Here is a 15,079-nt window from a genome sequence, read left to right as displayed (position 1 = left end):
TATTAAAAGAAACATTGAAAGAAATTTAAGGGAAACTTGAGGATTTTGCATTGTGACCAAATTAGTAATAACTTAAAAAAATTGTTTTCTAATCCACAAAAGCAGCATCTAATAAAATAATCCAAACTTTCCTTACCCAAATTAGGTTCACATTTTATACCCTCAAAAAGCAGTTAAAGACATTTAATGTACGGTAATATAAAAGAGAAATGTTCTATTTTAATTTTTGAGGTAAAAGTTGGGAAGTAAATAGAAATGGAAAGTAAATCGACTAATTGCATCAAGGAATATGATAACCAATGGCTTTTCAGTTCCTCTCTGATTATTTGAAAAGTCCATGTTTAAAAGAGATACCTATAGTTCAGACATTTAAAAAATTTTTTTTGTATTCTTTTTTAAAATCTGGAAATATGAGGGCTACCCAATATGAGGGGATTGGGAGGGGGGCAAAGTAATGCTCTAAGGAAGTCAGTTATCCAAATACCTAAAGATTAACGCTTTTTATACTAAACTTATATATATATATATATAGTGTGTGTGTGTGTGTGTGTGTGTGTGTGTGTGTGTATGAAACTTTTCAGGCATTGATGTCAAAGACAGGTTATAATCAGAATATAACTAATGTTTTCGTGATTATCTTGATTCCTATGCTACGATATAAAAATTACCTCAAAAGCAACTGAGATACACACAACTGCTTTTTACCATAGAGAACATTCCAGAGCACTGCTCTATAAAAATTGACATGTCTTCAGTGTGCCATAAGTAATGTTCTGAAAGAAGTTCAAAGATCTCTTTGTCATTACACTTTTCAAACTTTTTTCTGGAGACTTTTCTTTCCTTTCTTTTCTGGTGGCTATCTCTGTTGCCTACTGTTATTTCTCCCATTGCAGTGGATCTCCTTCTGGTGAATACCACAGCTACTTCTAAGCTCAACTACTACCTTTCATTCACTGACTTCTTCCTTCTCCCTAATTTAATCCTTTTCATACCTTTCTCCCATGCTTTTATACTTTGGCACCAGGGTATTGGCTTTGATAGTCATCCATCATCAGCCAGCTGACCCATTTATTTTTATCTAGTCTGAACAGGCCCATTGTATTTACAGGTGGTCAGGTTTTTGTTGTTGTGGTTTTTACTGTTTCTAGACAGCTGTAGGGGGCAAATGCTTGAATATACAGTATTTAAATCCATCAAAGAAATTCATTTGAGTTTAAAATCTTAACCACTGTCCTGCTAAACAGTAAACACAATTATGTTCCCTTTTTTGTTTGTTTTATTATACTAAAGAGCATGGATATGGAAAAAAGAGATAATGATAACAATGCCAAGTATATCTATGCAGATTTCAGGCACTAAGAGAAAACAGGAATATTCTTCCACTCCAAAACAGCTCTAGAAATATATTTCCACTACAGGCAGCATAGTCTTGGGCTTGTTGTCCTCAGAAAGCCAATAATCCTAAAAGTACTGTTGCAAAATCATACTCTCAGATTAGGAAGGGACCACAGAACACATATCAATCCTTTGTACTTCAAGCCTGACAAGGTCATCCAACATTAGTTGGATTTAGGAGACTCCCTGTGGGAGGCAAACCACATTCATTTTAAGTACTAATTGTTTGGAAGCTTTTCCTAAAATTAAGCCTAAATTTGCCTCTTGATTCTAGTTCTGTTTCCTGGAGTTAAAAAAAAATGCTTTTCAAATGCATGAATATAGTTGTTATATCCTTTTGCACCCACAACCCAAACTTTCTCCTCTTTAGGCTATATATTCTTAGTTCCTTCAATAGATCTTCACTGGCATGAACTCAAAGCCCCTTCCCATCCTGTTTGCCCTTAAATGGCCTCTCTACTTTATCAACATCCTGCTTAGAATCAAACACCCAATTCCAGGTATGATCTGACCAAGACAGAGTTCCATCAGGACACACACTTCCCCTGTCCTGGACACAATGCATCAGCTTTCATAGAAGCCACATGCACAGCTAACTCATGTTGATCTTATAATACACAGACCTGTTTTTTAACTGAGACCTCCACCATAAGCTTCTAAAGTTCAATGTTTAAACTTAAGTGCACATGGCAGAAACATCACTCTGCCAAGTTCTTCTGACCCTCAGCACTTGAGGAAAGGGAGACACTCAGTCCTCAGTGACCACTGTTCCTGCTGCTGCTTCTATGACCATCTCCCATGGCACACCCCTATGACAGACTACCTCCTTGGGAGCTGAGCGGTTCATCTTCTAATTTCATTTTTCCCATGTTAGCACTTTGATGGGCACAAATGACATCCTTTCCTTTACTCCTCAACTTCCAGTTTAGTATTGTTTTCACTATATTCTTATACATTCCACTGATTAAACTGTCTCCATGCCTTTACACAGGATGTTCCACACGCTTAGAATGCACTATCCTCAACTCTGCACTTACAATATAAAAGCCCTTTAAAGCTAAGCTCAGATGTCACTTCCTAGATAAAACCTTTTCTTATGCTCCAAGCTGCTATTCTTCCTCTCACTCCCCCACCCCAAAATATTTTTTGGCATATATTTTATATTCATATGTGTATGTGTTGGCTCCTTAGGATATATGTTCCTTGAGGGCCAAGACCTGCATTTTGTGTTCCTACTACCTAGAACAGTGCCTGGCACTGTTTGTTGATTACAGTATTGTTAAAAAAACCAAAACCAAAAAAACTATAAACACTGACCAATACAATAACTAATCAAAATTCCAGAGGATGAAACATAATGCTGCCCTTCTGATAGAATTCCTATGAGTACTTATGATCTAACCTCCATTCCTTCCTCTCCTCAGTTCTTTCCCCAGGCCTTCATTCCAGCCTCTCTTCCCAATCTTGATCCATGATGAACCAGATGAACTTTACACTAACCTGTACTATTAAATTTCTTGTCCCCTTGTTTTATCATAGAAGATACCCTGCCACCCTTCTGTTGCTCCTCCACTGCTATTATTATGCTGCTGAAGAGCTGGTGAAAATCACAAAATTGTACTGACTGAGTCCACTACAAATTTATGCTAATTTCTACTAAGCCTTCACTACAGTGAAGCAGTCGTTCTACTCCTCCCCTAATCTATTCACTATCTCTCTACATACAGATCCTTTTCCTTTTAATTTATCTGTGAGGCTCCCACAACACTCCTTCTTCTCAGCTGAGTATTTCACCTCAGGCTTCACTGAAAAAACTTGATGCTATTACCAAGAGCACACCCTTCCATCCTTTTCCTCATCTCAAATCATTCAAACACCTTCTTCCACTATTTCCTCCTTCACTCTGCTATTGAGGAAGTGGTCTTTCTTGCCAAGTCATATCCCACCCCCCACCCCATGCACCCATTATTGAACACACACCCTTCTTTTCAGAAGACCAGCTGCATTATCATTTCCCTTCTCTCCCCTCCCTTGATTGTCAAATCTCTCCCAATCTACTGGCTCTTTCCCTGCTGCCTACAAATACACCTGAATTTTCCCCCATCCTTAAAATTATTGTATTAACGATTGCTTGATCCTACCATGTCTGTTAGCTATCATCCTGTATCTCTCTTCTCCCATTTTTATCTGTTTCAGAAAGCGATCTATACGACTAGGTGGTTACATTTCCTTTTCTCTTCAAAATTCTCCGTGATCTAGCTCTTGAACTTACCACGCACATGGAAGGTGCCTTCTCCAAAGTTATCAATGATTTCAATTACCAAGTGTATAGTCTTTTATGAATTCCTATGCTGCTTGACCACTCAGACTGATGCATCACTGTTGATCACTTCCTTTCAGTTCCTTTCTTTCCCTTGCTTTTGGAGCAGAAGGAAGACATGAACTGAAGTATGAGGAGTCAAGAAAGTAATTGATAAGTCAAGAGAAGGTAAAACAAGTTGTAGAATAATATGTGACCAAGAAAATGGAATAGAATTGTCAATTGCTATCAGGGTATTTAAAGGTCCATTCATTTACACTGGCCACTTTAGATGACTCTTTTCTTTCTCACTGGAGTTTTCTTTTTTTCCCCTCCTATTTTTGGCTTCACATTCAGAACTCTCTCTGCATCCCATCCTGCCCCCTCCTTTACCCAGGTGAATTCCCCAGTAACATTTAGTACATGGAACCCTACCTATTCTTTTAATTCTTTGAATAAGCTCTCCCAAAATTTAGTATATATGACAAGATTGTTTTCATTTCTCCTTTCTCTTTTTTTAGTCAAAAACTCTAACAGGAAAATCATTTCCACCCTCAGCAACAACACCTTTCCTGTTGGTGAAAAGCAGAGTAAAATTTACTACCACAATCTGAAGGATGAAATTATTGTGACAAATGGAGAAATTGTTAGCTGCTCTGCTTTTGACAGAGAAAAAGAGCTCCAACATATGCCAGGATAATTGTAGTCCACTATGACTACTCTATTGTGCTTCTAGGCTAGGGATCTTTTTTCTAAACCACTCACTGATTTCCTTTTTATGTACTATGCTTCTGTGGCAATGCCATTCCTAATTCTACATGTTGATATTAACTGAAATGCTTTTCACCATGCCTCCCCATCCCCATCTTTTTTGTTTGTTTGTTTGTTTATTTGGGTGAAGCAATTAGGGTTAAGTGACTTGCCCAGGGTCACACAGCTAGTAAGTATTAAGTGTCTAAGGCCAAATTTGTACTCAGGTCCTCCTGAATCCAGGGCCAGCGCTCTATCCACTGTGCCACCTAGCTGCCCCTGCCCCATCTTTTTGATATTTAGTATCACCCTGACATATTTAATACTACCCTGGTTCATCCTGAATAAAAGGTCAGTGACAGTGATAATGTTAAATTTGCTTACTTGTGTTCTATAGTTCATCTTATTAGATAATAATACGTTGAACATTTGCATGTAGGTTGCCAAGGTTTTTTTTAATACTGGCTCCTTTCTTATATTTTTTTCCTTGGGAACTTTTCGGTGTCTCAAATGCTTCTTTTTACATTATAGCTAATCTCTATGGAATCTTTCTAGTTTGGTGTAATAGGATTTAGGTAGATTTCTCCTTTCTTTTTCAGCTCAAAGCTCTATTATTGAGAGCTGCAAAAGTCTGGGGGAAAAAATACACCCTATTCTTTCTTAAATGTACTCCATTACCTGCCAGAAAGCTATCATTCCTACATTTTAAGGTAATGGAACAGAAATCCAATTCCCATTCTCAGCCACTATCTTCTTAACTAGCTGTCTACCTTCCAAATCTGTTTTTATCTTCTGAATCCATTGCCTTCAACAGACAGCCGCAACAAAAACATCATCTATGCCCCCTAAAGTCTTCATTTGTACAAGACTTCTTAATTTTTAGTAATGCTTTCTAGATTCGTTTTAGCTCTATCATTTATGTCTATATTAATCACAAGGCAGTGTGAGGAACTTCTCTGTCATCCTTCTATATATACCCCAAGATGGAAACATTCTCTGTAATGAGCTTCACGATTAGCTGACACAGTAACATTAACTGAGTGTCACAATGAGTCACCATTACCAGGTTCTACAAGTACCAAGATTCATTCTCCTCAGAAATTTCAAATTTGTTTCTTAGTTCCAAATGATAAGTGATTCTCCTTCCCTTTTTCCTGTGTATTACATACTAGATTAGCCTCATTTGAAATGCACTTCTGATTATTTCAAGCCATAGTCTGCTTTGCCATCATTAAAAATGCTGCTTTAGATCCTTTCCACATTGAAATCTGTCATTAAGGAACAATGTGCCTGATAAAGTGGAGAGCAGAGAGCCCTTCTCAAGCCCTTGTGCTTCTCTTGAGCTCCTTGAGAGCCGGGGACTGGATTTGCCTCCAGAATTTAGCACAGTAGCTAATTCATAGTAAATATTTTGGATTACCTATATGTAGCTGATTCATAATATATGGTAATACATAATAAATGCTTCTTAACTAAGTGGCCTACACTTTGAGCCCAGAAAGCAGACACTTGGCTATTGCAGAAATACAAATACACATGTACATATGCATGATATATGTATATATACAAACAATGTACATCAACTGCAAAATGTTCCTGCTCTCCATACTTGGAAGTGAGATCTTAGATCTTATCTTCCTTGCCAATGGCAACTCAGAAGGACCTTGATGAAGGATTTAAAACTCACCAATTGTCACTGCCTCACTTCTGCTACTGACAGACTCTTTATATCACCGCCCCCCCCCCTCCCCGCCCCCAACAGCAACAATTGGCTTCATTTTCCTGATCTCACTCATCTGGTATTGCACTAATTCTTGCCTCACCTTCTTAAGTACTTTTGGCCCCCTTAAGCTCAAGACTTCCTCCTGCTACTTCACTTATTCCTCAGTTCCTTCTCCTTGGCCTGAATCTGCCTCCTGAAGTCCTCTCAAAATATTTCTCCTCAAATGAATTCTTGGCCCTTTTCCTAAATCCAAAGCTCTCTAAATCATTTGCCAATAATTTCTTTTCCTTCACTTCCCTCTCCTTCCCTTTTGGAAGTCAGAATTTTTGGTTTCAAAATATATAATTAGCTTTATAAAATAGTACTCAAAATTAATTTTCATAAAATTTAATTCATGAAGAAGTTTATATTTCTCCTACACAAAGAAAATATGTGCTACAGGGCATCACTGGGTAATTTGTAAAAATTTAGTCACTCAAAACATAAAAGCAGTAGAAAAGGGGGGTTTAGAAACGGGAGATTATTATGCTATAAACAACAGGACATTTATGGATTGCTAAATCTCCAAATAAAGTTAGGTATAAGAGAAAGTTTTTTTCTTTTTTACTATTCAGTTCTGTAAAATTTGGTATTGTTTTAAAAATTTTGGTATATCATTTACTACAATAAACAATTATATTGTTTCCCATATATTATGTGGAAAACTCACTTTAAATAGTATTATGAACACTTAGAAATCCAAATTCCTGATATATATATATCTATATCTATATCCATAATATGAAAAAGCAGCCTCATTTGAAATGCACTTCTGATTATTTCAAGCCATACTCTGATTTGCCATGATCATAATTTTTAAAGTCAAATTAGTACTTTAATAATAACTGGAGACAGATTAAAATATTGAGTCATGTTGAAATGCTAATTGATTTTTAGAATCAAGATCATGGCCTGCTGAAAGGGAATTTCCTTGAGAAGCTTTATTTTCTACAAATGCCAAATGCAACAAAAGCATATCCCTTCCCTCTGCCTCCCTCCCCACCAAAACATATAGCAGACTGAACTAAAAAGCCTATTTCTGAATCTAATATCTTGCCTGAAAGACTGGTAGTGTTATGAGAACTGATGGCTGTAAGAGCTTTGGAAAACCCCACACACTCCATGGAGAACACTACTACTTGGTGTGGACTAGGCATAGAAAAGTATCTTCCTGCCAAAAGAGAAAACAAAGTCTGTACTTGCAGTAGTGGAAGATAAGGCCAATATTTACAGTTTATGAGATTACTTAAAACATTTTTTGATAAACAGTGAGGAAATCATATTTTTACATTCTTTAAACACATTAATGGCAGCACAAACTTGGGATTGAAAAATAGAACAAGAAATCCTCAATTAATATGTAATGTTCTCTTCATTTCAAAACCAACCAGTCCCCTTGAATGAAAAGCATTTGCTTTAGAGAAGATTCTAAATAGTGACTAAATCTAAGTCACATGGGCCTAGTGATTTAACACTTATCTTTAAAAAGTATCAGAATAATACACAATTTTTAAAATTAGGGAGAATCCCTCAGCATTAAAGAAAGCAAAAACTAACCAGTTACAGCTTTTGATGCTATTTGTTCTTTGCTAGGAATATGAGCTCCTCCTCCGAATACAGCAGACCACATTTTTTCATTTAGAGGGTGGGCCACAATCCGAAATAGCACATTACTAGAATGTGTTGCCAGACCATGGATGAAGAGACTAAGATAAACTGCTGTGAGAATTTCACAAAGCAAGACTGTAAGTCCTGACTGAGCTTCCTCCCCAGCAGAATTCAAAAGGCGAATAAGAGCAGTAATTCCTGCAACAACAACAACAAAAAGAATAATGTACTATGTGTTTTAAAAACAAGAATAATATCTTATTATGTTTTTAGTTAAATGTCAAAGAACTTAAGCTGATTTGCATCAATTAAAAAAATCACTCCAGGCAGAGGATAATCTCAGATAGATCTATTTTATATAATATGCATTAGAATACTTCAAACAAGTAGAGGAAAAAAGATCCAAATGCTATTATGAAAAGAAGATATTAGCAATTAGGGAATGGTGCTACCAAGAAAATTTAATTACTACTATAAAAAAGGTCAAATTAAAATATGAAATTGCTGACTGCTAGATTTTGACCTAATGATTAAGAAAAAAAATTAATGTTTGAATGATTGTGTATTTTTTATCTGTAAAGTCATACTATCTAATGATTATTGTTTTTGTTTTGATAAACTTTTTTTGGCCAAAAATCTGGCACTTAGTATAAGATTTTTAAAAGTTTAAGATTTTTATATGATTATAATGATCAAGCTTGGCCCTAAAGAAGAGAGAAAATGTGCCTTCATTACAAAGGTGTGAGACTATAGGTATTAGAACATTTAAGTGACATAAGAACAAAAGACAGCAATAACATATGTTTTAAATGTTCAAAAGATTGAACAGATTACCAAATATCTAAAAACAAATAACTTGTACCTGGCCATTGAGCTGGAGATGTATTAGGAGTTATTGTTTCATCTAAGCTTGTTGTTTTCAATGAGGGTCGGTGAGGAAACAGCAATGTCTGGTATACCATTCCAGTAAACTGATTTGTTTGCAAAGAACTATGGAAATGATACAATATTTGTACTTATTATTATTCATGTCCAATGCAATATTTCGCTGATTTTAGTTTTAACATCCTGAATGACTTTCAAATATAAATGTTGTTTTACTTAAATTTTGATGTTAGGTTGCATTGTTTTCTACAAAGGCTACCTTTGTTTGAGTCACATAAATTTTATTTATTGTGTTGTTTCTGAGGTTGTGTTTCCCTATCTTGCCCAGATTAGAAGTGAAATAGCCGGGTGGCTAGGTGGCGAAGTGGATAAAGCACCGGCCCTGGATTCAGGAGTTCCTGAGTTCAAATCCGGCCTCAGACACTTGACACTTACTAGCTGTGTGACCTTGGGCAAGTCACTTAACCCCCATTGCCCCGGGGGGGGGGGGGGAGAAGTGAAATAGCCACTCATAGGCCCAATCCCCTCTTTTTTTTTTTTTTTTTTTTTTTTGCAGGGCAATGAGAGTTAAGTGACTTGCCCAGGGTCACACAGCTAGTGAGTGTCAAGTGTCTGAGGCCGGATTTGAACTCAGGTTCTCCTGAATCCAGGGCTGGTGCTTTATCCACTGCACCATCTAGCTGCCCCTTTCCCAATCCCTTCTTAAGCAGCATGTTGAGCCCCCCTCTCTCCTGGGGACCATATTGGTGTCAGACCTGGTATAGACTTCTGATTAGCTTTAGCTCCTTGGTAACTGTAAACCTCTGTGTCTATATTTTGAACATGATTTTGCCAAAATGTGCTTTTACTTTTTGTAATCAAATATCTACTTTCCCTTAGGAACAGAAACCTAAGCAGCAAGGCAAACCATCATCTGAAAACATAGTACGAATGACCTCAAACTTAAAATAAACAACTCAAATGACAAGAAATGCAAATTACCCACCATACTCATTAGCCTAGTTTTCCTTTTTTGATCTGACAGAATTCAAGTTCATGTGACTTTATGACAAGATCCATGTTCAATAAATGGAGAAAAAGTTCTGAGAGGGTTATTTATTAAGATATTGCTTTGTTTGGTTGTACATAGGATTTTAAAATAGTACAGTGAAAAATAATCTTTCTTGGGTAATAAGAATATTCTTAAATATTAATAAAAAAGGTATTTACCTATAGTTATGGCCACCACAAAGACATTGATAAATACAAGCAGAGAGGGATGCTGCTAAAGTATGCATTACATATACCTGAAAAAAAACACACAAAAAACCCTTTTCAAAGTATACAGAAATAATGCTAAAAATCAATAGGAAAAATACAAATCAAAATAACCCCAAAGTTTCACCCTATGCTCAGCAAACTTCAAAGATGACAGAAGATCAAAATAGTCAAAATTGCAGAATTTGTGAAATGACAATCACATCAGGGATTGTTGGGGAGCTGTGGAATGGAATTTGGAATTTTTGAACTAAAATTATTAAAATGCTTATACCCTCTGACCCAGACATTCTACTGCTAGGCACATATCTCCAGCTCTTAGTGACAGAAAGGAAATCACCATACATACAAATATATATACACAAAATATGTGTAGTTTTTGTGATAATAGGAAATAAACTCAATGTAAGGCTACCATTAAAAAAAAAATTCTGTCTTCTTTTCCAATTAAATATCACATTCATTTTAACAAAAAATGTTATTTCTTTAAAAGAGAGCTCATTCAAGAAAATTATTTAAAATAAGCCAATAGCTTCTGATAGAAACTATAAAGCTTATACAGGGTAAGGCCAAAGTTACAAAGGGTTATCAATATTTAATAACTCCTTTTTAAAATTTTTAAATTTATAATACCATGGCATCATCTACAGTATATATAGAAAATATATACATATACATAGGAAATAAAGAAAAAATAATTTTCAAAAAGTTAATTATACATCAGGCCCCTTTGTGACTTTTAGTCCACCTTGTTACTAATAAAAAGCAAAATATCACTTAATACTAATCACTAAACATGAAGAACATAAAATTATACTTGATATATGACGTTATCAGTTATCATTTTGTGGGACAGCCTAGTTCTAGCAATCTCATCAACATTTTATTTCTATAAGAAATACATACTTACCTCCCTACAAATGTGTGGTCATAAAATAAGTATATATCAGAAAGGTATTCTCCTTCATTTGAAATGACATGAATTTAGTCATGAAAATAATTGTGTTTAGGGTATCTTTTAGATATTAGCAGTTTTTATAAACAGAGGAAAAGAAAAAGAAATAACCTAAATAAACCGAGTATACTTACTTTATTGTTTTGCGTGTCAGGATGGGGTGGTGAATCAAGGTTTATTATGGCATGTAGTATATCATGGGTCAAATTACTAAGGTGCAATAGAGGATTGGCAACTACTGTTTTGGCACTAGCTGTACATGCAAAGAGGAGAGGTATTGAGGTTTGATCTGGCAGAGGGCCAGGAAAATTGGTTCCAATGTTTCCTAAAAAAGAAAAAAGAAAGAAATGAATCAAGCAATTATATAACTTATAATACTATTTCAGTCTAACTGGTGAAGAAATGTGGTGGTTTACTGGAATAAACTCCAGACCTCCCACTCAAAAAAGGATTCTCTCTACAATACCTCTGATACATAAGATGCATCAACATTTCCACTAATGAGAACCTTAATATCACACGTGGAAGTTCATTACACTTTCAAACTAGTTTAATTATTCAAACTATTTTTAAATATTTTGAGCCAAAATGTGCCTTCTTTTAAATTTTGCCTCTGGACATAAGCTACATAAAACAAAGTGCAATTCCTCTGTCATGTGAAAATCTTTCATACATTTGATGAGTTCTATGTATTCTCTTTGTAATGATTGGAATGATGCCACCTACTGTAGACTTACGATAGGAAAGTTCTGCCATAAAGTGAAGGTCCTTGAGGGCAAAAACCAGGAGTCTTTTCTTTGGTGTCAGGAAGTTTTGCTTGTGGGAGGGAAGAAAGGAAGAGCCTGGTGCTCTGACTGGGGCTTTTTCCTGAGGACGCTGGTGGAGAGGGGAGCTAGAAATGCACTCTCCCTTTAATAGATAGGAATCTAGGCTTTTCTCTCTTTCTTTACCAAATTCTTATTCTCCTTAATAATTGCTTAAAAGTCTAACTCTTGCTAAAGCTTATAATTTATTGGCGACCACTCATTAGATATTTTAGATAGTTTAGTTAGAATTTTAGCCCTTAACATCTTCAAATGTCCTAAGTAAAACATTGCCTCATTCCTCCAATTACCCTCTTGTGACATGGCTCCTATACTTTATGTTTTGGGGGATTTTTTTGTGTGTTTTTTTTAGTGAGGCAATTGGGGTTAAGTGACTTGCCCAGGGTCACACAGCTAGTAAGTGTTAAGTGTCTGAGGCCGGATTTGAACTCAGGTACTTCTGACTCCAGGGCCAGTGCTCTATCCACTGCGCCACTTAGCTGCCCTGGCTCCTATACTTTATACAATCTTGGTTACCTTTCTTTGGATAGACTGACAGTAAAGTGCTCTGAAATGAACACAATGATACAGGAGCAGTCTGACTAATATGAATAATATAACCATGTCCCATGATCAGGGCAGTTTACTTTTTATAAACAACTTTAGCTGTTTTGACATCAAATTAATAATTCATACTGAGTTTGCACCAAGTTAAATCTTTCTTCTCAGACTGTACTTACTGAATTTTTTAGGCCAAGTGGAAGACTTTAAAATTGTCATTTGTATATGTTTTGGACTATTTTTCCAGTTTGTTCATAGATTTTTGAAACTTGATTCTGTTATCCAATTTATTAGTTATTCCTCATGTAACCTCACCTTTTATTATTTTTTCAAATCCACAAAATTAGTCTATATTCCGGTTGAAATGCAGTTCTTTCTCTGAAGGTCTTCCATCATGAATCTTTTGGAACTGTCTTAGATGATTGTATTACTGAGAATAGCTGTCATTCATAGTTGATCACCATACGATGTTGCTGTTACTATGTAAAATGTACTCCTGGTTCTGCTCACTTCACTTTGCATCAGTTTATTTAAGTCTTTCAAGGTTTTTCTACAATCAGCCTGAACATGATTTCTTATAATACAATAATATTCCATTACATTCACATACTACAACTTGTTCAGCCATTCTCCAATAGATAGGTAACCCCTCATTTTCTAATTTTTTACTGCTCCCAAAAAAGCTGCTATTGATTTTTGTACATGTAGGTCCTTTCCCCCTTTTTTAAGGATTTCATTGGGATACAGAACTAGTAGTGGTATTGTTGGATCAAAAGGTATGCCTTTGGGCATAGTCCCAAAATGGCAAGAATGGCTGGATCAGTTCACAACTCCACCAACAATGCATTAGTGGCCCAATTTCTCCACATTCTCTCCAACATTTATTATTTTCCTTTTCTGTCATATTAACCAATCTGATAGCTGTGAGGTGGTACCTCAGAGTGGTTTTAATTTGAATTTCTCTAATCCATAGTAATTTGGTGCATTTTTTCATGACTATAGATAGCTTTGATTTCTTTATCTGAAAACTGCCTGTTCCTATCCTTTGACCATTTATCAATTGAGGAATGACTTGCATTCTTATATATTTGACTTAGTTCTCTACAGGTTTGAGAAATGAGGCCTTTGTCAGAGATACCTGCTACAAAAATTGCTTCCCAGTTTTCTGCTTTTCTTCTAATTTTGGTTACATTGGTTTTGTTTGTGCAAACCCTTTTTTATTTAATATAATCATAATTATCAATTTTACATCTTATAATATGCTCTGTCACTTCAGTCAAAAATTCTCTCTTCTCCATGGATCAACAGGAAAACCATTCCTTGCTTTCCTAATATGCTTATGGCATCTAACCCTTTATGTCTAGATCCATGTGACCATTTTGACTTTATTTTGGCATAAAGTGTAATATGTTGGTCTCTTTCTGCCATACTGTTTCCCAGTTTGCCCAGAGGTTTTGTCAAATAGTGAATTCTTATCTCAGAATCTGGGGTCTTTGGGGTTATCAAACACTAGATCACTATAGTCATTTGCTACTGTGTCTTGTGTGTCAGTCTAATCTATTCCACTAATCTACCACTCTATTTACTAACCAGTACCAAATAGTTTTGATAATTGCCACTTTATAATAATTAGTTTCTTGTACAGCAACGCCACATTCCTTTGTATTTTTTTCATTAATTCTCTAGTAATTCTCTTGCTCTTTTGTTTTCCAGATGAATGTTATTATTTTTCCTATCTGTAATTTTTTTTTTTCAGTTTAAGTGGTATGGTACTGAAGAAGTAAATTAATTTAGGCAGATTTGTCATTTTTATTATATTGGCTCGAGCTACCCATGAGCAACTGATATTTTTCCAGTTGTTTAGATCTGACTTTATTTGTGCAAAAAGTGTTTTGTAAGTGTGTTCAAATGATTCCTGTGCTTGTCTTGGCAGGTAGACTCCCAAGTATATTATATTGTTTACAGTTACTTTAAATGGAATTTCTCTTTCTATCTCTTGCTGCTGGGCTTTGTTGGTAATATAGAGAAATACTGATGATTTATGTGGGTTTATTTTATATCCTGCAAATTTGCTAAAGTTGTTAATTATTTAAATTTTTTAGTTGATTCTCTAGGATTCTATATCATATCTTCAAAGAGTGATAATTTTGTTTCTTTGTTGCATACTCTAATTCTTTCCATTTCTTTTTTTTTTCTCATTGCTATAGCTAACATAATTTCTGATTGAATAATTAGTGGAGATAATGGACATCCTTACTTTACCCCTTGAACTTACTGGAAGTTTTCTAGCTTATCCCCATTACAGATAATGCTTACTGATGCATAGAAACTATTTGTCATTTTAGGAAAGCTCCATTTATTCTTAAGCTCTCTACTGTTTTTAATAGGGATTGGGGGTATATTTTGTCAAAAGCTTTTTCTACAAAATCTACTGAAATAATCACATGATTTCTATTGATCTTGTTATTTAATTTGGTCAATTATGCTGATAGTTTTCCTAATATTGAAGCAGTCCTGCTGTTCCAATTAAAATGGACAAGAGCTATTCTATTGGTAGATGAGGAGAATCAGGTAGTTTACCTAGATTTTAGTCAAGATTATGATAAAGCATTTGTGTTATTCTTATGAAAAAGATGAAGAAATATGGGCCAAATAATAATATAATTACACATATCTGGAACCAGCTTGAATAAATGGATTCAGAGAGTAATCAATGCTTTGATGGCAACTGCCAACTCAAAGGTGGCCTTCACTGGAGTGTCCCAGGAATATGTACTTGGCATACGTAGTTAATGGTCTTTTTT

General features: G+C 35.3%; 1 protein-coding gene across 1 annotated transcript in view; it reads right to left on the bottom strand.

Moving 5' to 3' along the window:
- DMXL1 (Dmx like 1) overlaps positions 1-15,079 on the bottom strand; it is a 162,586-nt gene that overhangs the window by 69,455 nt on the left and 78,052 nt on the right. Inside the window, 6 exon segments of the mRNA XM_043985159.1 lie at positions 7,264-7,377; positions 7,764-8,012; positions 8,677-8,804; positions 9,909-9,985; positions 11,046-11,215; positions 11,218-11,236. Coding sequence (XP_043841094.1) covers positions 7,264-7,377; positions 7,764-8,012; positions 8,677-8,804; positions 9,909-9,985; positions 11,046-11,215; positions 11,218-11,236 — 757 coding nt within the window.

The sequence above is a fragment of the Dromiciops gliroides genome, chromosome 1, assembly GCF_019393635.1.
Source record: "Dromiciops gliroides isolate mDroGli1 chromosome 1, mDroGli1.pri, whole genome shotgun sequence".
NCBI lineage: Eukaryota > Metazoa > Chordata > Mammalia > Microbiotheria > Microbiotheriidae > Dromiciops > Dromiciops gliroides.
The sequence above is the reverse complement of the archived record's forward strand: the minus strand, read 5'-3'. Positions and strand labels throughout refer to the sequence as shown.